The sequence below is a fragment of the Thermomyces lanuginosus genome, assembly GCF_041956635.1.
Source record: "Thermomyces lanuginosus strain ATCC 200065 unplaced genomic scaffold VTN49scaffold_7, whole genome shotgun sequence".
NCBI lineage: Eukaryota > Fungi > Ascomycota > Eurotiomycetes > Eurotiales > Trichocomaceae > Thermomyces > Thermomyces lanuginosus.
The window spans coordinates 592244-616905 of record NW_027192341.1 but is presented as its reverse complement, the minus strand read 5'-3'; the positions used below and the strand labels follow the sequence as shown (position 1 = coordinate 616905).

Below are 24662 nucleotides of genomic sequence, written 5' to 3'. Positions count from 1 at the left end.
ATTTTTTTTTTTTTTTTTTCTTGATCCCATCCCCCTGGCCATCTTCAGGGCATTAACCCGCCGACCGTCAGGAACACAGGATTACAGCATTAAACGATTAATAGACGATTAGTTATGGCATAATCAGGAGAATTCCTTCACCGCGATTCAGCGCCGTTTGCCCACTCACCCTGCGAGACTGCACGGACACACAAATCAACACGAAACTCCCACTCCTGAATCCATCGGCATTCTTCAGCCCAAGTTCTCAGTCCCGACCGACCAACCAATTGCGACTTCCGACGACAGCGCACAAAACAGTAACAGCACACGGCCCGAGGCGCGCGCGCAATGGCCATGGCGCATCCAGGAAATTCCGCCGCCTGGATTCCCAATGGTTTCCACCGTCATGGCGGCGCCACGACCGCGGCGACGTTTGACGGCGGCGGCGGCAGCAGCACCAGCGGAGGCGGGAATAATAATGCGCAAACGCAGAGCGACTCCGCGTCGATCAACGACGTGCCCCCGTCTCCTACCCTGACCAATCCGGACATGATTCTGCCCTACGATGAGGAACGCGAGACGTCCACCCCGTCGCCCCCTTTTCCGCTCCAGTCCGCCGTAATTCGGAACCACGCCTTTAACAATGCCCCTGCGCTGTCCAATTATTCGCGCGTGCTGAGCTACGGCGAGGAGCAGCCGGATCAGAGCCAGATCGGTATTGCGATGGCCATGCCTGCTCGGCCGCCGCCGCCGTCGCGCGCCAAATGGTCGTACGAGGGCCACCCGCGGGGCCGTCCGTTGTCAGACATTGGCGAGGAGGAAAGCCAGCTTTCGACTTCGCCCGACGAGAGTGGAATCTTCCCGGCGCATGAAGGGACGGGCTCGGAGGTGCGCGACGAGCCGGCGCATTCGCGCGCAAGTAGCAGATCGAGCTCGACAATCAGCGCAACCAGCAATCAGCGAAGATGGAACCGGAGAGTAGATGATGACATGGAGGATCGCGATAGCAGACGCGACAGCATGGTGAGCCGGGATAGCACTGAGTCTCCCAGACCCTCGGCGACGACCACGCTAGGTTCAGGGCCGACCAACCTAGAGGAAAACTCCAGTACGATCTTGAGCAGCGAAGCGGAAAGAATTCTCGAAAATGCGAAAAAGCGATTGAGCGTAAGACTCCTCTCGTTAACCAGCGGGGGTTTCCATGCTGACTGAATTTTTAGTTGATGGAGGGAAATCTGAACCGAGCGCGGACGTCTATCCGGCTGACGCCGTCGCCCTCCTTGCTGTCTTCGTCATCTAGCGGGTCTCTACATCCGTCTCGGAGTCAACAGCCTGCAGGGTTACTGTATCAATCGATCGCTGGGACGGATCGCCGAAACTCCAGCTCGCGCCCGCGGGTGGTGTACGGGGCGTCGCAGGATAGCACCTCCGTTTACCATTCCAGGGTGCAGAGCGATACCAACCTGCCCCTCGATTCCAGTCCCGACCAGCCGGTGCAGCAGTCGCGCTCCAGGAGTGCGCTGGGCTCTCCGAACGGCGTCCGGTTTGACCGTGAGAGGACCATGTCTCCGGCCGACTCATCCCTTAGATCGAAGCTCGGACAGTACTCGAAGCCGGAGATGTCACCGAGGAGGGTCTCCGGTCTGCGGATTTCCAATCTTGAGGAGTTCAACTCGGCATACCCGTCCGAGCGACCGCCGTCCCGCGCGCATTCGCAGCTGCAGGTGCGCGAGTTGAAAGATCAGGCCGAAGGACTCAAGAACAAAATCTCCATGCTCAAACAGAAAACTCAAGAGGAGAATCTCCGCCGGCGGAGTCTGCAGAGCTTGCGGACACCCAGTCCCTTTTCATCTGCGAAGGCGTGGTATACCAGTTCGATGGAGTACCGGACGAGCGGTAGCGACGACTCCAGCTCCAATCTGGGGCAGGAGTGGAGTCCCAAATCGCCGAACAGGGAGCATGAATCGCATGAATCGCATGGATCGCATGAGAGTAACGCTCCTTCTCGGGATGGCACTCCGCATGAACCGCATGAACACTCTCTCGACACCGCCGCAGAACGTGTTTCAGATCATGCATCAGACCAAATTGTCAACAATGGCCGGGATTCAAATTCCGAGTACAGCACTGCAGATAATTCTTCAGGGCCCGCTCATGAACAACATGTTGAACAAGACAAGAACGACACCAATGACCATGATGGCGAGGAGGGTGACGACTCAAAGTCTGTCACCGAAAGCCAGTACGAGGACGCTGAGCAATACGATGACGACTCACCCATCGACCGGGAGGCGTTGAACGAGATCCTGAACGAGCCGCTGGACGACGAGGATGAAGAGTTTGAGGACTTCCCACCGATGGCGCCTGAGGCAACACCGCACGAAGAGCGCGAGGACGCATTCGACTACGAGAACTTCTACCTCCACAGCGCACTGGGTAGCTACACAGGTGGCCGGCTACGCAGTAGCAGCTCTAGCTCGACAGAGTCGAACGAAACAACGCGTCCGCCGCGGTCTCCGTCCGGGACGAGCCGCCACAGCCATCTACGGTCGTCAAGCCGCGACTCCGTCTCAACAGCGGCAACGTTTGCCACGGCGACGGAGCACGCCTACGTGTCAGATGCGGAGAATGTCGTGGAAGAGCTCGACCAGGCACTTGGATGGGCAACGGGCCATACGCGTCGCCAGTCGGTAGAGAGTCGGGCCACTACAACCTCCTCACGCACCATTAAGGAAAAGACATGGAGCGGCATTAGGAGTAACGGACGCCCGGCCTCGACGGAGCCGCTGACGCCCGTCAACCTGATGATGTCGAGCTTTGTCCCCTCAGTCACGCCGAGCAGTTCGTCGTCGCGGCCGTTGTCTGGCCTGCTGAACGACGACGCCCATGTGCTGGAGTTGGTGTTCCAGTCCCTCGGCAAAGTATGTGCGCGGCTGCAGGAGCTGACGAGTCCTGGAATTGATGGCGACCCGAAGGAGGTCCGCACATTGCGGCGCAGGCTGGATGCTGCGCGTCGGGTTCTAGATGGGGAGTTGGACTCATAGGATTGAGTTGATTTTACGCGTTGCGGAATTGTATGAGTACATGTAATGTTTCCTAATCGTTTTAGCGTTCTGGTGCTCATTGCAATGTCTAATAAAATTTATTTTTCTATTGACTTTGGCTTTTTGGTCCGACATTTACGATCAGAAAGCTGTATTCTCTCTTTAATTGCCCGCCATGATATGGATGATAGTGGAAACTGCTGGCTCAATTCCCAAGCTCAATGCATCGGCAGATCCAGAGGTAAAATGTTGCAAATCAAACATAACGAATCATCATGTCTGTAGCTCTTGAAATTCGACCCCAATTTCTCCCGAAGAAAAATAATGACTGTGTGAAGGTACGAAAAAAAAAGTAAAAACATGCAACAGCTGGGATTCGCTGGTGGTCACCCACCCAACTACTAACCAGCCGGCGTGCGGCTTAAGTACGGCTGAGCGGACGGGAAGCCCTGTTTTCCGCACCCTATGGTCGCATGTACTAGGAGCTTCTCTGGCATAGCTTATCTGTTACTTGTCCATGCTATGATGCCTATTGTCCTCAATTGCTATATATGGCTCGGAGCGTTAGCAACACGGCAGGTGTGTTGGTTGAGACTGATAATTCGTTCCCAATTCACATGGACCCGCCTGACTGCTATGACCAGACATGGGAGACACCAGAAAGGACACGACACCGCCTCACGCAGAACGCTCGACACATCGCACCCGGGATGGCCCAAACAGCGATTATACACAGATGTCAGGTTTCTCCCCTGCTGAGGATAGGCTGAAGGATAGGAAAAATGGCGCATTTCATACATAACCCTAGTATTGTCCTAACATCCTACGGTCGGGTTTCACTACACCTTCGTCTTGGTTGAACGTAGCATCACATATCCAGTGTTCAGAAGAACATGAAAACCACTTGACGTGTTCTGCTATTCTCTGCTAAGGGAATGGGAGGAGATGAACCGGAATGTAGGGGCCATGATGTTGTCAATTGTATTGATCAAATTCACGGCCTCGGTACTCCGTAGCTGCAATCGCCAATTCTCATTAAGAAAACTATTCAATACTGCATCATAGGCTGGTAGTCCTAGGCCAAGTATGCTCGTTGAAAAGGCTTCCACCGCTCCGAGTGCAAGTGAATCGCTTGCCCAGTCAATGTCACTGACGACGGACATTGTCTTGGCCCGTCGAGTGGAATCAATCCCAGAAATGCTGCGGAGCGGACCCGACAAAAGACCTAAGTACAGTGCTTGTGCAAGTAACCGGCATTACGTCATTGCATAGCTTAATCAGGAAGGGGGCCTGTGCTAGTGGGCCAGATTTCTTGGCATGGGCGCAGAGCTAGCCTAAAAAGGAATTTGATTTACAAAAACACTTCACGTCACGACACGGCCATCCAATCTAACATGATCGCGTCAACATTCATCTCAACCCTTTGTTGACCACGATCCCTGAATTCTGAAGAAGGTGAGGCGAAAGTATTGAAAACAAAGAAACAACGGGAACCGAAGAGAGAATGAATCCATCAACTCTCCAATCTCCCACTATCACCCAATCTCAGCCACATCCATTCACGTCACCGCCGCCAACATCGCCCGGAGGAGCAGCGGCGACGACGACCGCCACTCCAGTTCAGACAACGACAACAGCAGTACCGCCGCTTCGCCGACTACTCATCTTCCGCGAGGTTCCCGGACCTACAACCACAACACCAGCGAGAACAGGAGCCACAGGCACAACCGCAGCAGGAACAACAGGAGGTCCCCATGCGGAAGTTGCAAACTTGGTCCCCGTAAATACCGCTGGGTTGCCAATCGCCTCATCTGTCTCGACCTCGACTTCTGAGAGGGAGGATTGGATTTCCGCGTTGCCGTTGAGAGTGATTAGGGCGTTTACTGATATCTTTAATCAGCCGCGGTATAAGAATTGGTTCGTGGTGTCCTGACCTAGTACTCTTACTTTCATTGAAGTTTTCGTTTGAAGTAAAAAAACACGAGGGGAGAGAGAAAAATGTTGCTGACCGTCTCAGGGCGGTGGTCTCAGCCAAGCAATATCACGATCCATTGGAAGATGGACGATTCTATGCTGTTGTTCTGGAACAGGCGCGGGAGTTGGTTGTTTCGGGACGAAGTTGATGATTAATTAATGGTTCGATGTGCATTTCTATGTATTATTAATGAGCGCGCGGGTTCGGCTCAGTTGGATTCTCTTGCTGTGTAAATGCTCGCTGAGTATCAACTAGTGCAGGCAAGGGGATCAGATCTTCGAAGGACTACGATTCACTTTGCGCAAATAGATCTTCATCCAACAACCATTGTAGGATGCAAATCGCGAATATGACAGTCAAATCAAGGTTCGCGATGTTGAAGGGTGTTCGCTAGCTTTTAAAATATAATCTCACCATTCATAGTAGGACGAGGTACTGTAGCCGCGACAACAAAGAGACCGCTATATATGTTTCTACTGCTTCCTGCAACCCACGTCCGATGATCTCTGTCGAATATCGATTCCATAAACGTTGCATGACTTGTGGAACGTAGTAGCGGCTTCTCGGTGTGCTAATCAGGAGGGTTCAAACGTCTACTACCAAATCTACATTAGATCTACTTTCCGCGTTCTCAACGGATCAACAGAAGTCCCTGGCCCAGTTTGGCACTCATATTACAATCAGATCCCGCTATTAGAATACACGGCTCGATATAAATCAGACACCCACCCGTCACAAACGCCATGGCTCCATAATTGTATACTGCCGTCCGCACCATCCAAAAAATGTCGTCGAGACAATTTCCCCATGTAAACAGCACAAGCAAGCCTCCCAGCAAATCAAACACGAGAGAGAGCAAGAATATGACACTCAATTGGCGAACATCCGCCAAATTCATGATGTCTAAACCAACTTAGCGTGATCGTCCTCTCGTTTGCCTTGTGATTTTTTTTTTTCCGACATCGTTCGTTGAGAGCTGTGTTCCAACAGTAGAGAAGCACTTGGACATGTCTCCAGTTGAAAGGCGCTATGTATATTGCAGGATCCGCGATGTATATTTCAGATCCAGCGACCTCGAGTCATGCTGGTCAAACTCTGCACTTTGTCGCTGCTCCAAGTATAATGCTGTGGTGTTCATTAGTACACACATTCTTTGATCTCAAGGCTTGTGGGACACATACGAGTCACTTGCACCATGTCGAAAAACCGGATCGCGTCCGGATGGCTCCCATCGGCTGCTCGGATGATTCCCGTGTCGGGCTGCACCACTGTCTTGGGCATTACATTGCGCATGCGCAGGATCATGTGCAGAATTTCTGTGAACCGCTCTGCCTCGGACGCATAGTCCGCGGGACGCTTATCGAGAGGCCACTGTAGCCCGTCGGTTTCATTGTCCCATGATTTGAATAGCCAGCTGGTTCTCTCTACCGCGTTGAGCAGGATTACAGCAGCCAGATAGGTTCGGAACCAGCCCTCCCGGTTCCGCATGAGAAGACGTCGTTCCATCTCGCTCATTACCGTTTTCGCGAGGATCCCGGCGCGCTTTTCCACGGCTGCGCGCAACTGACTGACCAGAATCGGGTATGACTCGCTGTTGTTGTCCACACGCACGCGACCTTCATCACTGGATGGCACCACCGCGTTGGACGGCCCCATCGGCGGATGCAGCGTAGAATTGGTGAACACCTTCCACTGGGAGTCCAAATCAGCCAGAATGTGCGAGGCAGTCCAAAGCTGTAGGACCGACTCGAGCAACACATCCTGCGAGCTTGTCAGTGTGTTCACTCAACAACGAAGGATGAGAACTCTGAAGACTCACCCTTTGATCAAGGAGGCCCTCGCAGAGCTCGGATGCCAACCCCAAGGTGGCTTTCATGAATGGTGATGCTTCTTGCGCAAACAAGAGCTTGGCCACCCTCCGCATGTATGTATCCATTCGCCCAGGAATGTCATCTGCGTCGGTGTTTAGGATATACAGTTCCTGCGTCTGATGCAGGTCTTCAACTTTCACCAACGCTTGCAGCTGCGGATCGATCGCACCCATGGTGGTGGATTTGTGGCCAATCTGCGCGCTGAAAGCGACGAGACAATCGCTCTCGTCGATGATAGAAGCCTCTACTCTGCCGCTATAGGCTTCGAATGTGTGTTGGTTCTTGAAAGCATTCACATTATGAAACGCAAGTGTCGCATAAAGACCTGCCCTCCGTTAGCAACAGTCCATCCGTACCGCAGAGAAGTAAATTGAGCAGCCACGCACCAGCCATCCAAAGATCAAACTCATCAATGAGCCGAGTCCGGATGCACGGGAACTTCCACAATCGGGCACTTTCAACGCTGGCACAGGTGGTGCAGGGAGTTCCTTCAGAGCACTGCATAACGTGAGCTTTTGTCCCTATAAATAGTCACGAACGACATACTGGCTTCTTTAGCATCCGACACCGAAGGCAGGCTCCCTTCTTCCGTACGTCTTGAACTTCCCGTCTCCGGATGGGGTCGAACCGGCCACGGACCTTGGGCTTGGTGGGCTTCACCGAATCACCAAAGTCGTTAACGAACCCCTTGGTTTGTGTCAAAGGATTCATTGCAATGGGGCGAGGGAAGGCAGCGGCACGTTGCGCAGAGCCCAGCCCGGAGGTATGCTCTTGCAAAGTCTCAAACAGTAGCTGTTCGGAACTCGACAACTGTGTGTTGTTGTGCCACATTCCATCTGACCGCGACGACGCGTCAGGCAGAGTACTCTCCTCTCCCTCCATTGCTGTGGTTTGCGGCACCATCTCGCTGGCAGAAGCCGCGATCATTGACAGTTGCGACGAGTTCTGGGCCGCATTCGAGGCGCTGGCGTCATTCGACAGCAGATCGGTTTGTAAAGCAGGGGCAGGGGACACGGCGGTCGCTGCTTCACTCGTCGATGCGGTGGTTACTACATTCAAGGGTTAACGCGTGTCCGCAGCGATTCGACTCGGACAGAGAAATTGGCTAACCTGTAGTTGTCAAAAGGTTCTCCTCACCTGTCTCATTCAACTGCGTATGAAACGCCTCCGTTTCCAACGCGGGGTCGATCATCACCGTTTTCCCTCCCACCGTTACAGCCTGCGTGAAGCCGGGCCGCTGGGGCTGGTCTGAGGCGCCTACTTGCCTCGAGGCTTCGGCAAGGACGTTGAGGCCGTCAAAGGGACGAGTCGAGTACGGCGCATCGGCCTTCTTCTTGCCACCAGAAGTGGCATTAGCCATGGCGGCGACCTTGGCAAGGTCCCCCTCAGAGAGATCGGGCATGTCATGGAGACGCATCAGTACGCGTTGCCGCTCCGTCACGCCGATAGCATTGCATTTCTTCACCAGGTGGTTGGTTAAACTGTCAATGCGACCCTTGGGGAACTTTTCGCCGCATAGTTTGCATGTGTGCTGGTAGCGGTTGCTGGCGTCCTCCAGCTTGGGGCCTCGATGAAAGTACTCGAGGATCAACTGGTTTGGTTTGCGACCCATGGTGGGCGCGCGTAAATTTCGAATTCCAGACACCCACAGTCCCCCAAACTAGCACTGGGATTCAACCACCTATGCTCGACAACTGCGCCACCAGCGATGGGCGCAGTGAAAAGTACGCGACGGGTCCTCCCGCTGCGGTCAATGTCGCAGCGCACGTAAACACGGCAAAATCGAAGCCCGCAGAACGACGCGATAATGATCTCACAACAACACGCCTCGCACACAGGTGCACAGACGGCCACCACCGCACAAAATGAGACAATCCCTGACCAGAGAATGCAACAACAAAAACAGACTTATGGGCGGTGAAGCAGCAGCTGCAAAAGTCTAGGGCAACGCAAAGAAGCGGCAATAAGGATGGACGCAGCGGGCGGTCTGAAGAAAATTCGCGGATTGACTGGTCCAGCGGCGCTGGGTCTCTTCACCGCATGCTGGGCGGTGATGCTCAAGCCCACCGCCTTTGCACGTGACTCACGTGATCTTTCACGTGAATATCTGTCACGGCGACGAATGGGAAGGAAAATCCCAAACAAGATTACAGTTGTCAGCACTAAACATGGTACGAGTCCAGTACCTTCAATCATATGGATTTTGATTCGACTACTCAGAGTGTATTAGCAGTTCCGGTGCTCGGGAGGCCGCCAGGGAACCCCCAGGATCTCGAATATCCGCCGCTCATCTCGCCCTTCGACCAGACATCCCTGGTTTGCTTTGACCTGCTGAGGACCTCGAAACACGTTTTTGTAGAGACCGTGTTGATTCAGACACATTCCCTTTTTGCTGGCCAGTAGCCGAATACTGCGGTTAAAGATGTCATTCCCAGTAAAGTAGATCAGTGCAGCACCAATTTCATCGCCCGGTACGAAGAGAAGGTCAATGCGGCGCCAGACATCAGAGTTCGGGAGCGCAGAGGCACCGTGCCACTTTGATCCGTCATTTCGAGAGCTCGTGGCAAGGCTCGCTTTGATAAAGCCTTGCCGGATAAGCTTCGGGACCACAGTCTCCATGACAAGGCTTCGAATAGATTCCACAGTCGCACCGGGCTTGGTGATTAGCACATCAATGTCCCCAGATGTAGGAGCACCACGTCGATAGGACCCGGCGATGATAGCCTCCATATCTGGGTCTTCCTCCTGCACGGCCTGTCTGACGATCTTCCCATGCGCGGCTACTTCTTCGCGCGGTATGCGCTGCCGAAAGTCGTCATATCTCTCGACTCCGATACGCTGATTTCGAGTGAGATCTGCCTTGGCCATCAAGTCTTCCAGGGAATAAAGTCCCTGTGCAACCCACCGAGATGCCTGGGCAATTCCAACTCCATATACACCAAGAAACAACTGCAGGGCCTGATCCTCAGGCGTGAGACTCGTGTTCTCCAAGCGCCGTAAGCGATCAGTAGTGACAATCTCCTCGATCTTATCGGCTAATCGTTCTCCGATGCCCGGGATGGCAAGGGCTTCGGATTTGGTTTTGATGTGTGTCTTCTGCTGGCGGAGGGCAGAGATAGCTTTTCGATAGCTAATAGTGCGCCAGTGGTCCGCCGTTCGCTCATAATAGCTTGCCATTTCTTGGAGCAGTTCGATGGTTCTGGAGTTGGGGTTGGTAGCGATATTCTTACCGTCATGCTTTCGCATGCACGAGAATTTGTGCTGCCATTGCGGAACCGAGGTATTAGCCTTTGTAGATTCATGCTCTCCTTCGTTGGAGGAATTATCTGCAGGGTCCTGGTCGCTCATATCCAGCGGCTATCGACTTGTTAGTTTAAGCGCGATAGAGGAGTGCGTCAAAAACAAACCAAATCCCGAGTCTCTTTAACGCGTTCCACTATCTCGTCTAACTGATCTTGAATGTAATTTTGGCTACGTACTGGAGTGGAAAGTCGTTTGCTTGCCGATTCGTCTGCGAGAGACCGCGCGCCTTCCGAGTTGTCCAGGTCCGGAGCTGGCACACGCCTCTCGCTGCGGGCTAACTTTAATGGCAATAATTCCTCTGAAGACTCAGATTGTGCGAGTTGTCCTGACAGGTCCTGTGGACCATCTCTTGGAACTCCCTCAACATGGAAACGAGACCTTGAGGGGTCTAAGAGGTATCCGAAGTGAAGACACTCGCTCGGATAGTCATCGTTGACCACAACAACATTGGTATAGTTCTGTCAGTCTCAGTCGTTGAATCGAACTTTGGAGAAGCAGGAATCATTATACCGGTAGAGAATTCATGTTGAGAGTCTTCAAGACACCTCGAAAGGTAATTTTCTTGTCCACTATAATATGGGTTACCTCTGAAGACCACGTTTGCGCCCAGACAGCTCCATATTCTCGCGCTCTCTGGATTCGCAGCCTCCGCGTGGGGTTGACATCGTTATTCGGTATATAGAAGAACGTGAGACCTTTGAAGATCTGCTGTGCTTCGGGCTTCATACGGAGCGATTCAGCTCGCTTCCTTTTTCCCGTCACGGACGTTGCATTATCGCCCTGCTGGCGAGATCTTCTCTTCGTTCCAGGGCGCTCTCGTACTCCATCCGGCACATTCCGAGCAATTTGACGCGATGGTATGCTCTCCTTGACATCGTCTCTCCACGTTTTCGACATGTCAGCAGAGGTTGTCGATTCGACTACCGTAGACCCAGCGGGATCAGTGTTCCGAGAAAGAGACTCCTGCTTCTGACCAGCCTTCACCAAGGTGAGAATGTCGTCTACCGAGTCATCCTGGATGAGCTTGTCCAAGGCGTCCAGTGCTCGGAAGAAATTCTTCTTACTGCCGTTCATGGCAGACAAACTCAAGAAGTGAGTGATATGGAGGAAGCATCTTCGGTATACTGGCCTTCACCGTGGGATCCATGCCTAAATATCTTCGTGTTGAGGGCTCGGAGCGACACGCGATCCATGGATCGCGAAAGTGACGCCTGATCACGTGAACTAGGCAGCGATATGGCTTCCCAATCAGGTAACTACCTAGCTTACAGAGAATTAAACCGACCTTAGCTTGGAGCTGAATGGAGTCTGCAGCTCATTGCAAACAAGAAGAGAGATTCCAATGGAGTTTTGTGATCACTTAGCGATGTCGACACTTCAAGAAATGTGCACCGACCATGTGTTGCGATATTATTGATCCCGAGGACCGTTGGCTGATCCGACGTTTTTGTCGCTCGCGCCAGCTGATCCAGAGCAGCGTTCTGTCAGGGTCAAGACGTGAAGTCGCAGACAACAAAGCTCAGCCATGACCGACGGAAAGAGCTGTGCCATTCAACCTTCAGATCCAATCAATGCCAGCCCAATCAACCGATACTTGACGCTTCTGGCAATTGCGGCTCTCAGGAACATCCGCCCCCACAAGGGGAGCGTTTTGATGTTGACGGATCGGATATGTGTCAAGTACGGAAAACTCGTAGACTTGACAGAGGCGGCAACAATGCGTTTCATCGCACAAAATACATCAATTCCAGTCCCGAAGGTCCTTTGTGCTTTCAAGCATGAAAATATTACTTACATTGTGATGGAGAGGATTAAGGGGGATATGCTTGGCAAGAATTGGGTTCATCGAAGCGAAGAATCAAAGGCGAAGCTTCTAACGCAGCTGAAAAATATGATCCTGGAAATGCGAAAATTACAGGCCCCAGAAGGCATAGGGGTTGCTTCTGTTACCGGGGGCTCACTCTATGATTGCCGTTTGCCTGGCCCTTCATTGCGTTTCGGACCGTTTGCCAGTATTCAGGGCTTTCATCGACATCTACGACAAGGCTTGGATCCTGGTCCAGGATTTGAACCCGAAGTTCAAGATTTGATGAGACAACACGAGCGAACTTGGCCTATCGTATTCACTCATGGCGACCTCAGCAGCCTCAATGTCCTCGTCCGCGGGGATGAAATTGTTGGAATCATTGACTGGGAAACCGCGGGCTGGTTTCCCTCTTATTGGGAATATACAACAGCTTGTCAAGTCAACCCCCAAAATTCTTTTTGGATCGACGAGATTGACAAATTTCTGACTCCAATGCCTGACGAACTGGCGATGGACCGACTTCGCCTGAAGTATTTTGGCGACATTTGAGATCCTTTACACGGCTCTATTGGAGCCTCTTCGGCCGTACCTCGGATGTCGACGTTTGCGTCTGTCATTCTCGATAGGTGTCTGCCACGCACCCTATTTGGGGCCTGTAATGTCGTGTTTGGGACATGGGCTAAACGGTCGTCGGACAACGTGCAGATACATGTACATAGAGATCACTTGACAACATGGCCATTGTTGTAATCTTCTCTAATAATGTTATACTTCAGTGGCGCACCTACCATAGCAAATAGTCCTCTGCTACGTAACTTATTACTGTATCTGGTACTGACAGGGGGGAATACATGTAATATCCGGATGGACATGGGTGTTAACGACTACTCGTACGTAATTGCATGCTTCAAGTCCTATTTGCAGAGTTCAATAAGCGTTAGACTCAAATGCTGATTCGTAATTACTGTAATCGCCCATTGATCTCGTAAAGCCCGGGTTCGTTTGGATAGATTGTAATCAATCAAATAACCGTGTTTCACAGTACACCAAGTGCAGTAACGGCTCATATTCCCTAGTCCACTGGGCGCTGGCTCCGTAACGCCTGCCGTCAACTATCGTAGCTAAGTTGATTATTTGCTCCCCCAACAGAGTACGGCGGTTAGAAATAACCATTATTGGGGAAGCAGGAGACAGAGCTGATATTGATCAGCGACGATTATATAGAAAATAACTAATATATAAGACTTCCTGTTCTGCAGACGTCGAAGCATTTGGTTCTAAACGTGGAAAACATATCAATTGCAGTTGCGAGGGGCATATTTTTGCTCTCATCTCAAGACATCAGTCTTCCGAGTGCCTACGGAGATGCCTTCCAATAAAGACCGCCTATATATTGCCCTCTACGTTCGTGGGGGAGAACCTACTATGCCTGGATTAGAAGATACGTATGTTCAATGCTAATCACTGTATTTGGTTTCATTTTCCCATCTCAATATTCCTCCAAGCTAAATTGCGTCGATGAGTTGACAGTTATCACTGGGCTTTCATTGTCGGGCCAAAGATTGAAACAGATCATAGTATGGGCGTCCGCTATCACGCAAAGGAAAGGTTGGTAGCGGCAGGCGTCAGCCAGTGGTTCTATGAGGAGCGTGAAATTCCGCTCTATCCAACCAGCATGCTTCTCGTCCGAGTCATCATCGCAAAAATCTTAGACAGAGATCTCCTTAAGGACATCCTGCGTGCAACACCAATCAGGCAAGGAGAAGAAGGCTGGAACTGTGTTGGTTGGGTACGGGAGGGCCTGGAAAGGCTTGAGGAAGACGGTGATGCCCTAGGGACCAGTGTCACTGACTGGGGAACTGTTCGTGATGCGGCAATGAATTATGTTCAGTGGAAGAAGGACCAGCATCGCTTTGATGGAAGAGCAGATTGGGATACGAGCCGGCCCCCAACATATGACTTGATCACTGGAAGGGAGGTTATACCATGAAGTGCAGACCTCATTCTGGATGGAGAAGGAGTATCGCTCGAGCATGTTCATTTCGATGACCTTTGCTATAGGGAGGAATCGGGTCACCGTTCTGTTAGTAGGATTAGCATCCTGGCACCGAACTGACTGGCCAGCTTATGACTCGGGGCCGAAGGAGGAACTCTGAAAGTAAAGACAAAGAGTGCTCATGATTCTAGAATCAGAACTTCCAGATGGATGCAGAAGCTACGAAGTACTTAGGATGAAATTCAATTTGATAATTGTGTCTGCAAATTTGCACAATTACAAAATTCCGCCCAATCGTATCACTTCATGTGAAATGCCAAGACCAAAAAAAGGCCCATCATTCCTCGCAAACCTGCGGTGCGCAACTCGCTCAACTGAGATTAACCGGAGCTTGACACGCCAATTCGTCAGCGCGAAGCTCCAATCGCTCAGCATGTGGAAGCCCTCCCTCCTCGAGTCGTCATTACTGCGGCTAGCCGGCGATGGGCGCTGTCTGAGCTGTCATCTCCGCGGAGTTGGCAGCGTTCTGGTCCCGCGTCGGCTTGCCAGCAACGAAGCAACTCCCAAGCAAACTTCGCAAACAACATCGGAACCCACAAAGCGAGATGCGCAGGCAAAAGCCAGCACAACGCAAGAAAGCGAAGGTGAAGAATCAGGAGGTGATTTCACTCCATTGCCTCTCGACCGGCCTATCGGACTTGAGTATCCACCGCGAGAAGGCCAAAATACCGGCATTGATACGCGAACGCTGAGAGAACGACGGGATGATTTTGTTAATTACGAGAAACATCTACAACGAAGAAAAGAGCTGTGCGTTTATACATTCACCTGCTGAACGGATAAGAGTAATTGATGGATAAATATAAAATAGAACCCGACAAGTCGCCAAGCCATATTTTCGCGAATGGACGAACTTGCGATACCACCAAGGCAAGACATTCCTCTCGAACCCACGCCTTTTCAAGCGAGATAAGGCGCTGTATTTCCCGAACCTGTACGGCACGACACTGGCGTCCCCGAAAGAACCGCAGAACACCACCAGCATTCTCTCGGGCCGTGTCTCGGTTGTGGGTTTGTTCTCGAGCCTTTGGGCGGAGCAGCAAGTCGCAACATTTATGCACGAGAAGCATAACCCGCGGCTCCATGAGATTCTTGCTGGCAGTGGTTCGGTGGCGCAGACTGTCAGCGTGAATGTCGAGGAGAACCCGATGAAGGCGTGGCTGGTCAAGATGTTCATGTGGCGGTTGCGGCGCATGCTTCCTCCGGAACAGCATGATAAGTACTTCCTCGTCCGGAGGGGGTTCTCGGAGAGACTGAGGGAAGCCATTGGTATGATGAATAGCAAGGTGGGCTATGTCTATCTGCTGGACGATGCGTGCCATATCCGATGGGCTGGAAGCGGGAACGCCGAGCCATCCGAAATCGAGTCACTTAATAATGGACTCGAGCGATTGATCGAGGAGAAGCAGAAGCAGAAACAGCAAGAAGCGCTGGCCCGCCCTGCTGATGCGAAGCCTAGGGTTGTGGCGACGTGATCTCTGGGTCAATGTACCGGTTGATTTGGTCCTGTAAATTATATGTACATTAGAACACCTGCATAAATAAACGGCAGGGAATGTAGACATGCTTCCATAACGCCCAACTCGCGCCGACTGAACAAAAGCATGATAGAGTACTCAACCATCATCATCGAAAGTACAGCAACATCAAGAAACAAAATCCGATAAAAACGCCCAAGATGATGCCATCACGCCGACGCTTCGACCCAATCTTGCCAATCAACGAATTGATTCCGGGCACGGATGCCGCCGCGCCGACAATTCGACGGTTAATACTCGCCAATGTTTCCCGCTGCAGACCAAAACTCTCATTCACTGCATAGGCCTGAGCGAGCACGCGGTCCATCATATTGTGGCTGTTCTCAATATGCCCACGCTCCGCGAGCATATACTCTGCCTCTGCAGCGGCCGTGTTGGCGCCGGACCGGTAGGCGTTTATATCCGAGCGGACATTTGAGAGGAGGTTAGCACGATCGCGCGCCTCGGCAATGGCAGAAGAAAGTCGTTGCAGTTCGCGGCGGTGGTCGGCGAGGACTTCGCGGTGGCGGGAGAGATTGTTCTGCTTGAGTGCGGAGGAGGTGAGGGTGGCCTCGGAGTCGAGGAGTCTTGTCAGTTGAGCAATAAGGGCTTCACGCTTAACATGGAGTTAATTCTATCCTATTATAATTTGGACGCTTTCAAGTCAGGGAGGAATACCTTTCCAAGAAGCTCCTCGATTTGGTTCTTGAGCCGTTGCTCATCTTCCGAAGGGGTCGGCGGTGGTTGTGTCAAGGAGGCGTATTGTGAGTAGCTGTGGAACAGAGATTCGGTCTGGGTATATAAATCAGCTCCGATCCCTGCGTACTCGTAGGCGCCGTCGTTACCTGAGTCTCGAGAGATCGAGCTTGCTGTCGGAGCTGCGCCCATCCTGTTCCGGTTGAAGTGGCCATTTCGACAGGGTGGACTTGAGATTTTTCGTATATTAACAAGTATTACACAACGCGCGTGATCATGTCCGTCATGTCAATTCATCAAACACTTGGGAAACCCACAAATCATCAAACAACCTAGCATAATGTGTCCTCTTAACTGATGTCGAGGCTGATACATTGTTGAATGCACCAGCCACAATCTAAAATAAACACGTGACTCTGAAGGTGTGGCTTGACACATCACTTTCCCAGATATAGTTTAGCGCACCGCACCAGCAACCTAGCACCCCCGAAACTCGCGAAAAACCCTAGTCCCACAACCCGCCTTTGCAAAATTGACCTCGTTCAATCCTCCGTCGTTTATCCTCTTGACGAGTCCTTGCCGACGACGACACGAACCGCCAAAATGGTACGTTAAATCTATGTTTCACGGACTCGATCCTGTGGAGGAAATGCTGATTGTCGATTTTTCGGGGTATATAGTCGACGACAAAGGTCAAGACCGCGCAGCTCTGGGGCAAGAGCAAGGACGAGCTCACGAAGCAACTCGAGGAGCTCAAGACGGAGTTGAACCAGCTTCGTGTGCAGAAGATTGCTGGCGGTGCCTCTTCGAAGCTTCACCGAATGTACGTGTGATTGATCGATTCCTGATTTCCGATGCGTGCGAGTTTTGGGGGTTCCGATTCGTTTGGCCGAGGGGAAGAAATTGAGCGCAGAAAATCGACGAGCGGGCGTGATACGATCCGTACGTTCGAAAGAAACATTGGAAGCGTCGAGAGAGAAAAGAACTGGGGGAATATCGGCCTACAATCGGAGACAACCAGCCGCAGCAGATAGTGAAGTCCTGTGCCCTGAACGGAGTAGCTGATTTGGTGATTTCTTACAGCCGTGAGGTTCGCAAGTCGATCGCGCGCATCCTGACCGTCATCAACCTCACCCAGCGCGCCCAGCTGCGCCTCTTCTACAAGAACAAGAAGTTCATCCCGCTGGATCTGCGACCCAAGAAGACGCGTGCCATGCGCCGACGACTTACCCCGTACGAGGCGTCGCGGGTCACCGAGCGGCAGCGCAAGAAGCAGATCCACTTCCCGCAGCGCAAGTATGCCGTCAAGGTGAGTTATATTTCTACTCTACGTTGAGGTGATACATGCTGAGTATATGTTTTACTAGGCTTGAATTCAGGAAAAGCTATGACGTGTTTCCTTCGTGTCTTGATGGCTGGATAAGGAGTGGGTTAGATATTACTGTACTGGGTCGTTTCGCAGGTTATTGCAATGAAAAAATGATATCAACCTTCTCCTGACGTGTTCCTTTCTTCCTCTTTTTGCTGGCTGGTTCCTAAAACGGATAGATAGGCATGCACCTTATGAGCAGGATATCTCCGTCGGAAGACGAAAAAAAGTGCAATTTGGGTCAATTGGTAGAGCGCTCATTCCACGCATAGTTCCCCATGGCAAGGTAATGGCTAGCCATCACATATCATTCGCTATTGGATAACAACATCTACCCCTAGCTACAGACTAGCTTAAGCACATGTAAATTTCGCACTGTTACGTCGACGGAGCAGCTGCCGACTGTCCACCCATATCATCCTCGGATGATGGTGCGGTCTCCAGCGCCCACAGTCCACCACAGGGACACTGTCGAATCGTGCCTACAAGGACAATATACCGGAACCACAACACCGTGCGTGGCATGCTCACGTCCCCGGAGATTTCGCAGCAGCGGGTGCACCTCCGCCGGCCACGGCCCGCCGTCTGGCCGCTAGGCTTGCCGCCGTCCTGATTGGGGGTCGGTGCAGGGCCAGGGGTGGAGCCGAGCGTCGGTCGGATAGGCGATTTTTTGATAATATCGATGGGCCGCGTACGCCGCAGGTATTCCGTACGGCGATCCCCCGCGCGGACCCCTAGCCAGCTGTAATCGGCCAGGTAGATTGCCATGTAGTCGATCTCCGGTCGTATGGCCGGCAGCGTGGCCTGCAGGATTCCCAAGACGGCGGGGACCAGGACATTGTGGATGCGGCAGCTGACCAGCAGATCCCGCTCGGGGCCCGGGCGCTCGTTTTCGCCCCAGCCGACACTCTCGTAGGCGCGGCGGACGGCGGAGTCGACGTTCGAGAGGAGCTTCTCATAGACCTCGATCGACACCGGGGATTTGCTGATCATCTGGCAGATTTCACCGTAGTACATTCGCGTCTCACCGGAGAGAGGCGACGTTGTGTGGTGGCTGTGCACGCCGCGCAATCCGCGGCAGATTGTTCGCAGGAAAGCACGGGACATGCTGCAGAGGACAAGAAGCAGCGGTAGCGACGATGTCGATTTCACTACATTGGATTAGAATCCTGTCCATTTCATATCTGCCGATGAAAACTGTACCTTTTTGCGCGAAGGTTTCCTTGTCATTGAAGTACGGCTGCAATTCATCAGCCAACTCGAACAGGCCATCCAGAATATAATGAGAAAAATCCAGGGCCCATCGGACATTCCCGTGGACCATCCGCAAGACATCTGCGAAGTCAGCCACAAAACTGGTTCAGTGTATACTACTCGACATACCCAAGTCATGCGGCTCGTTTTCCTTCTGTGCCTTGTATTTGAGAAAGCTGGTGAACACAATGCAAGCGTGTCGAATGTGCAGAATCCACCAGCAAAGGGACGCCGACAGTGTACGCGGCGAAAAGTAATTCTTGAATCCTAGGGCAGACTGTAGACTCAAGCAGCGGGGAATATACTGCTGCTGCATGAGCTTATCCTGCTCCGTTGTGAAGTCGCATTTGAGCGGCAGAGCTCGATATACTTCGCTGATAAAGGTCGTTTGTGCCTCAGGATTGAGGTGTTGAAGAACGATCATTAGGATGTCATCGGTGTTCAGATCGCTCCCGCAGCCACGGCTGAATGTCAACGCAAGGGCCGCAATCGCAGCAGAATATTTATCTGTTACGTTATCAGCCAGAGTACCAGGTAATTAAAAGACAAGGCGTACTCTCGTCGAACGATCCATTTTCCTGACCGAATGAATGCTCCATCATCCTTAACTTCGGCTGCCAATCAGGATCCAAGACGACGGCCAGACAGCCATTCGGGGAGAAACAGATGTGATTGCCTACGGCATGTTAGACAGTCGGTCACTGCAGTGTTTCATTACTGACCTGCCGTGTCCAAAGGGTACTGAAAGCCCGCCTGTGCCATGCTTGTGACAGTGTTAGTGTCTCCCATTCCCTTGTAAAGAGTCATTGTCCTAGCATCGTAAAAAGTAATCGAGCCGTCGTCGTAGACAACAACCAGAACATTGCCGAATTCATTATACTCGATCGAGATTATGTGTCTATCCATATATATATCTTGTAACCTTCGGAAATCCACTTTCGTCTGTCAAGTGTCAGTAAAAGCACATTCCTTACCCCTAACCAACAACGCAATACTTTCCTTAGCTTGGATATTGGCCTTTCTGGCGATAACTTCCTCGAACACAGGGTGTAAACTGAGCGTGGTGGTTTCCAACTGCCATCGAACGATGACTGACGGCGATGTGTTCTGTTGCTGATTTTGTGCCGGTGTTTGCGCCGGAACGGAGTAGACAGCCATGATTAAAGGACCGGATGACGAGCCAGGTGTGTTCCCCGACTGTCCAGGAATGACCTCGAGCCTGGTCAGGAAATATAAGGGATTATGCGGAGGTGGCGCTGCATCCCCTGTGCTTTGGCTCTGCTCTCGGTTTGGGGTGAAGATCAGGCTCGGATGCTCAATCTTACTTTGCGATATTCGAAATGCTGGGACGGGAAAGTTTGGATTTGATGGAGGCCGGCCCTGTGGTTCCCATTGATTGGGTGTCCATGTCACTTGCAGGCGATATAAACTAATCCTCCCATAGGCAGAGTGCGTTGTTACCAGTATACCGCCTAAGTCATCCGTTAGCCGGTCAACATCCAAGGCGACCGGGAGTTTGGTACCTGGAGTTGGAAGGATTGCAGCGTGGGTCAGGATGCGATCGGAGTGGGCAGTGGTTTTTAAGTCAGTAGATATTTCGGCCCATCTGTTATCAGGATTCTGGTAGAGGAACCTCAAGACCCCCGATCTTGTCACGCAAAGGATGGCGGACTTGTTTGCCGGGTGAAAGGGTCCAATTGGCCGACGGCGAAACGAAGAATATTCCCAACGAACATTCAACTTGGACGCTTGGTGAAAGGCGTGATACTAGACGTTGCGTCAGAAATATCCCACCATACTCCAATGGGAGGCATACCGCACGCGGGGCGTTGAGCCAGGCCATGCCAACAACCTGAGCGCCATCATCTGCTTGGTCTTGAACGATCTGACGGCTCATGGAAATGTTGTTTAATGCTAAAGCAATAGAGAAAATCGACACTCGGCCTGAGGCGTCCACGACAGCCAACTCGGAGCCCGGCTCATTCCAGGATAGGTGTACCAGGGTATTGCCTCCATTCAGCTGCTGGATCGGGTGATCATCGCTAAGAACCCATTTCCCATCGCTGGGCCGACAATGGAGATACCGGACGTTGACTCTCTGCCCATCCTGAGAGATGTAGGCAATGCACCCAAGCCGGGACCAGGCCACTTTTCTGCATATTGCCGGTTAGCTGGCGCCCACAAAGCCAGTTGGCGTCTTATTGACGTGTGCTCGTGTACATACTGGCAGCATCCTAGCAAGCGCATTTCATCCAGACGTTGAGCGAGACCCTTTGGGGGCTGGGCCGCCGGAAGGCCCAAATCCAGAGAGTTGGGATCTCCAAAGAGATCGTCGACATCTAGGCTTCCGTCCTCCATGATTCAAGCATGCCCGGTGGGCTGAATCGACAACGACCTAAATTACGGCCAATCAATATTCCTGAGGCTGATCGCACTGTTAACACGAATGAATCATGTTCCTGGCGTTCATAGATGCTTTTATTACACCAGTTCCACAAAGCCCTCAGTTGAACCGGACTCGGCAGGCCGCTCGAATGGCACTTGACATGGAAGTCTCAATGACATGAGCCATTCAACAACTTCCGGTCTGATTTACATCGACAGCATCACCAACGGCATCATTTTGCAGACTCGTCGTCCATATCAATCATTCAGCATTCTGCCCGTCCAGAGCACAGCTCGAGGAGCTGATAGCATCTAGGCGCTATTCCTCTTTGGGTGATCACGGGACGGCGGTTGTTATCATCACGTGATCTGAGAGCGGTATCCCAGACAACCGGCCAAACAATCCACAGTCTTGGCATCTGATCTCCATGCCGGTTTGGCCAAGACCACAGACGCGGCTTGCGATGCTGCTTCGGTTTGCATGAGTGGCAGAATATGGCAGTGAATGGGATTCCAGATGTGCATTGACGACGAAAGATTACATGTGCCAGATCGCACCCGACTTCTGAGCGGGAGAAGGAGTGTGTATGTAGCTCGAATCCCGCAATTCTGAACGGCTGGAGAAAAGACCGCTTTCCCCGTTTCTTTTTGGCCGTTTTGGGACTGAATAAACAAGGGTTCCGGCGCTTGGCCGGCCCAAGTTCTCAACGTGCAAACCGAAATGCCCTAACACTCTCTGCCCTTGACCCCGTCCCATATTAACCGCACCGCTTTCTCCTCCATGTATTCCTCCCTCTCCCACTTTGCCCGCGCTCTGTACTCGCCCTTCGCCCCCTGCGCTTCCCTTTATCCTCAGGAATACAAGGGGTCTTTTCAGCTTTTCCCGCATGCTTTCTTGAGTCTCTTTCTTCCCGTGGCGATCGCCCCCTGTTCCTCTAGTCAGCCCACCATGGCAGAGTGCGCCGACCGGTCCCCCTGGGCCGTAGAATCCGAGTCTTCGGACTCCAATGACATCCTATCGGACTCTTCAGATCTGTCAGACTTAAGCTCGCCGCCAACTTCACCTCAGACGCCACCAGAGTTTTACCCGTCGCCGCCGCCCTCGCAGGTTTGTGTAGAGGTGTCGCGGTCGCGTCCCTCAGGCCAAGAGCCAGCGAGGAAAAAACGCCGCGTGTCCGGCCCCAAGCCGCGCATCACGCAGCACCTCGATCTCACGGCCACAGCACAGCGATCGCGCGAAGAGCAGCGCGAGCAGATTGATTGTTTGGTGAAAACGCTGCGCCGCCACCGCAAGATCATCGTCATCGCGGGTGCGGGCATCTCGACCTCTGCCGGGAGTACGTGTCAATTTTTTCGTTCGTTCTAAAATTTACGAGCTGACTGTGGTTAGTTCCCGACTTCCGATCGGCAGATGGCTTGTTTAAATCGCTCCAGAAAAAGCACAATCTCAAGGCGTCGGGCAAGTTGCTGTTCGACGCCGCCGTCTATCGAGATGACTCCTTGACGGCATCCTTCCACGAGATGGTGCGCCGGTTATCGGAGGAAGCCGCCCGTTCGTCCCCCACGCCATTCCACCACATGCTCGCCCGGATGGCGCGTGAGAACCGCCTGTGCCGGCTCTACACTCAAAATATCGATTGCCTCGAAACGTCAATTCCGCCGCTGGCGACCCAGGTGCCATTGAGCTCCAAGGCACCGTGGCCGCGCACAATTCAACTCCACGGCAGTCTGGACAAGATGATCTGCCAAAAATGTCGCCACATGAGTGACTTCCGACCCGAGCTGTTCGTCGGTCCAGATGCCCCTGCCTGCCCGGCTTGCTCCGAAACGGACGAGATTCGGACAACGACGGGTCAACGTAGCCACGGAGTGGGCAAGATGCGCCCGCGCATCGTCCTGTACAATGAGCATAATCCGGACGAGGAGGCGATTGCGTCGGTCATGAATGCCGATATTCGATCCCGCCCTGATGCTGTAGTTGTTGTCGGTACGAGCTTAAAGATCCCCGGTGTCCGTCGTCTGGTCAAGAGCCTGTGCAAAGTCGTTCGAAGTCGGAGAAATGGCGTGGCAATGTGGATCAACAACGAACCCCCGTCGGGCAAAGAGTTTGAAGACTGCTGGGACCTTATCGTCAAGAGCGATTGCGATACGGTGGCGCGATTAGTGAATCTCAAGAGCTGGGATGACGATTCACCGGATACAGAGGACGACTCCATCCCCGAATTGGAGAAGAAATCGCAAGACTCCACGTCGGCAGCTGCTGGCACACCAACGGAGGAGTCGAAAACGGGCCTCCTCACACCGAGCTCGAGCCAGGACGACGACGAATCCCAATTGCCGCACAAGAAGCCGACGACGAAGCAAACATCTTTGTTTGGCGCTGCACCCAACGCAACCAGCAAAGATACAAAGCAAAAATCTACCACTAATAAGAAACCGTCCACAAAGGCGCCCAAGAAAGCCAGCAACGGCACGACAAAGCAGCCAGCCAAGCAGACGACCAAGATTACAGCATTCAGCAAAGTCACCAAGGCGACGACAACAACAAGCGCCCCTGCTGGCAAGGACGCGAAGAAGAAGAGCGACAACAATGGCCACAAACCGATGCAGGACATCCGGCCCGAGGCAGCGCGCAACAACTCGCCCGTGTTTCCCAATCTCGTCAACTGGCAAGATTCCACCAAAGAGGGACGCGTGGAGCAAGCTACGATTGAGTCCAGCGTGACGACGGCGGAATAATCTGTACAGTATGATATGTTTTTGCGACTTGAACCCCCGCCAACATATACATATTGGTCGACTACGCAAAGGTCACGGATAGACTGATGTGACAGATCCGTTGTGCATGGTGCATGATATATGTCCGCCGACTAGGATTGGACGAGGATTAGATATTCGATGTGTACTTATTGTTACATGGCGTTGATGGCGTTGAGGATGAGCTGGTGGTTTTGGTTTGACCTCGTTAAGCTTAATGAGTTTCAACTTCGAATCATTGTAAGGTTGTACCTTCCTAAAGTAGCTTAGCTTTGACGCGTATGTACGTGCCCATATAGGCAGGAGTGCGGGAGGACACGTACTCCATACATACTCGATACATTGACAGTAACATATTTGAAATTTCAACGTCATGACATACACGATTTCATAAGGATATGGTTGTCCATTGGACTCGCGCGAGCTCAGGGAGGCTCTTTAGCTGAACAACCTGGACGCGAACCGATTGATTGCTCGAGGACTCCGCACGGAAAAAGTAGCTCATCATTAGCCCTGCCTTGGGGTTTGTTCAGTCGCGACCACAAAAGCAACGACTGAATCCACTTCGATATTGACCCAACAATCGTCAACGAAGAGTCCAGTCGTGCTCTTTCTACTCCTCCATTTGTTCGCTCCCTCCAAGACA

General features: G+C 52.3%; 10 protein-coding genes across 10 annotated transcripts; 6 read left to right on the top strand and 4 right to left on the bottom strand.

Moving 5' to 3' along the window:
* Positions 1–330: 330 nt before the first annotated feature.
* On the top strand, positions 331–3026 carry VTN49DRAFT_7678 (uncharacterized protein; the record flags this gene model as incomplete). The annotated part of the gene is made up of 2 exons (XM_069415973.1): positions 331–1149; positions 1203–3026. The coding sequence occupies 2 exons, from the start codon at positions 331–333 to the stop codon at positions 3024–3026; spliced, it is 2643 nt and encodes an 880-aa protein (XP_069272039.1).
* A 1504-nt stretch (positions 3027–4530) lies between these two features.
* Positions 4531–5149, top strand: VTN49DRAFT_7677 (uncharacterized protein; the record flags this gene model as incomplete). Its single annotated transcript, XM_069415972.1, has 2 exons — positions 4531–4943; positions 5044–5149. The coding sequence occupies 2 exons, from the start codon at positions 4531–4533 to the stop codon at positions 5147–5149; spliced, it is 519 nt and encodes a 172-aa protein (XP_069272038.1).
* An 879-nt stretch (positions 5150–6028) lies between these two features.
* On the bottom strand, positions 6029–8484 carry VTN49DRAFT_7676 (uncharacterized protein; the record flags this gene model as incomplete). Its single annotated transcript, XM_069415971.1, has 6 exons — positions 6029–6126; positions 6183–6762; positions 6821–7197; positions 7259–7370; positions 7419–7921; positions 7983–8484. 6 exons carry the CDS (start codon positions 8482–8484, stop codon positions 6029–6031), a joined length of 2172 nt encoding a protein of 723 aa, XP_069272037.1.
* A 614-nt stretch (positions 8485–9098) lies between these two features.
* VTN49DRAFT_7675 (uncharacterized protein) lies at positions 9099–11249 on the bottom strand (the record flags this gene model as incomplete). The annotated part of the gene is made up of 3 exons (XM_069415970.1): positions 9099–10229; positions 10280–10633; positions 10686–11249. 3 exons carry the CDS (start codon positions 11247–11249, stop codon positions 9099–9101), a joined length of 2049 nt encoding a protein of 682 aa, XP_069272036.1.
* Positions 11250–11700: 451 nt separating this feature from the next.
* Positions 11701–12531, top strand: VTN49DRAFT_7674 (uncharacterized protein; the record flags this gene model as incomplete). The annotated part of the gene is made up of 1 exon (XM_069415969.1): positions 11701–12531. The coding sequence occupies one exon, from the start codon at positions 11701–11703 to the stop codon at positions 12529–12531; it is 831 nt and encodes a 276-aa protein (XP_069272035.1).
* Positions 12532–14411: 1880 nt separating this feature from the next.
* On the top strand, positions 14412–15513 carry VTN49DRAFT_7673 (uncharacterized protein; the record flags this gene model as incomplete). Its single annotated transcript, XM_069415968.1, has 2 exons — positions 14412–14788; positions 14850–15513. 2 exons carry the CDS (start codon positions 14412–14414, stop codon positions 15511–15513), a joined length of 1041 nt encoding a protein of 346 aa, XP_069272034.1.
* Positions 15514–15664: 151 nt separating this feature from the next.
* On the bottom strand, positions 15665–16466 carry VTN49DRAFT_7672 (uncharacterized protein; the record flags this gene model as incomplete). The annotated part of the gene is made up of 3 exons (XM_069415967.1): positions 15665–16171; positions 16234–16347; positions 16401–16466. The coding sequence occupies 3 exons, from the start codon at positions 16464–16466 to the stop codon at positions 15665–15667; spliced, it is 687 nt and encodes a 228-aa protein (XP_069272033.1).
* Positions 16467–16854: 388 nt separating this feature from the next.
* On the top strand, positions 16855–17751 carry VTN49DRAFT_7671 (60S ribosomal uL29 domain-containing protein; the record flags this gene model as incomplete). The annotated part of the gene is made up of 4 exons (XM_069415966.1): positions 16855–16857; positions 16932–17074; positions 17335–17547; positions 17619–17751. 4 exons carry the CDS (start codon positions 16855–16857, stop codon positions 17749–17751), a joined length of 492 nt encoding a protein of 163 aa, XP_069272032.1.
* A 247-nt stretch (positions 17752–17998) lies between these two features.
* VTN49DRAFT_7670 (uncharacterized protein) lies at positions 17999–21232 on the bottom strand (the record flags this gene model as incomplete). Its single annotated transcript, XM_069415965.1, has 9 exons — positions 17999–18771; positions 18824–18955; positions 19004–19381; positions 19431–19550; positions 19597–19809; positions 19870–20346; positions 20398–20641; positions 20691–21027; positions 21099–21232. 9 exons carry the CDS (start codon positions 21230–21232, stop codon positions 17999–18001), a joined length of 2808 nt encoding a protein of 935 aa, XP_069272031.1.
* An 808-nt stretch (positions 21233–22040) lies between these two features.
* On the top strand, positions 22041–23998 carry VTN49DRAFT_7669 (uncharacterized protein; the record flags this gene model as incomplete). Its single annotated transcript, XM_069415963.1, has 2 exons — positions 22041–22596; positions 22650–23998. 2 exons carry the CDS (start codon positions 22041–22043, stop codon positions 23996–23998), a joined length of 1905 nt encoding a protein of 634 aa, XP_069272030.1.
* Between the last annotated feature and the right edge of the window lie 664 nt (positions 23999–24662).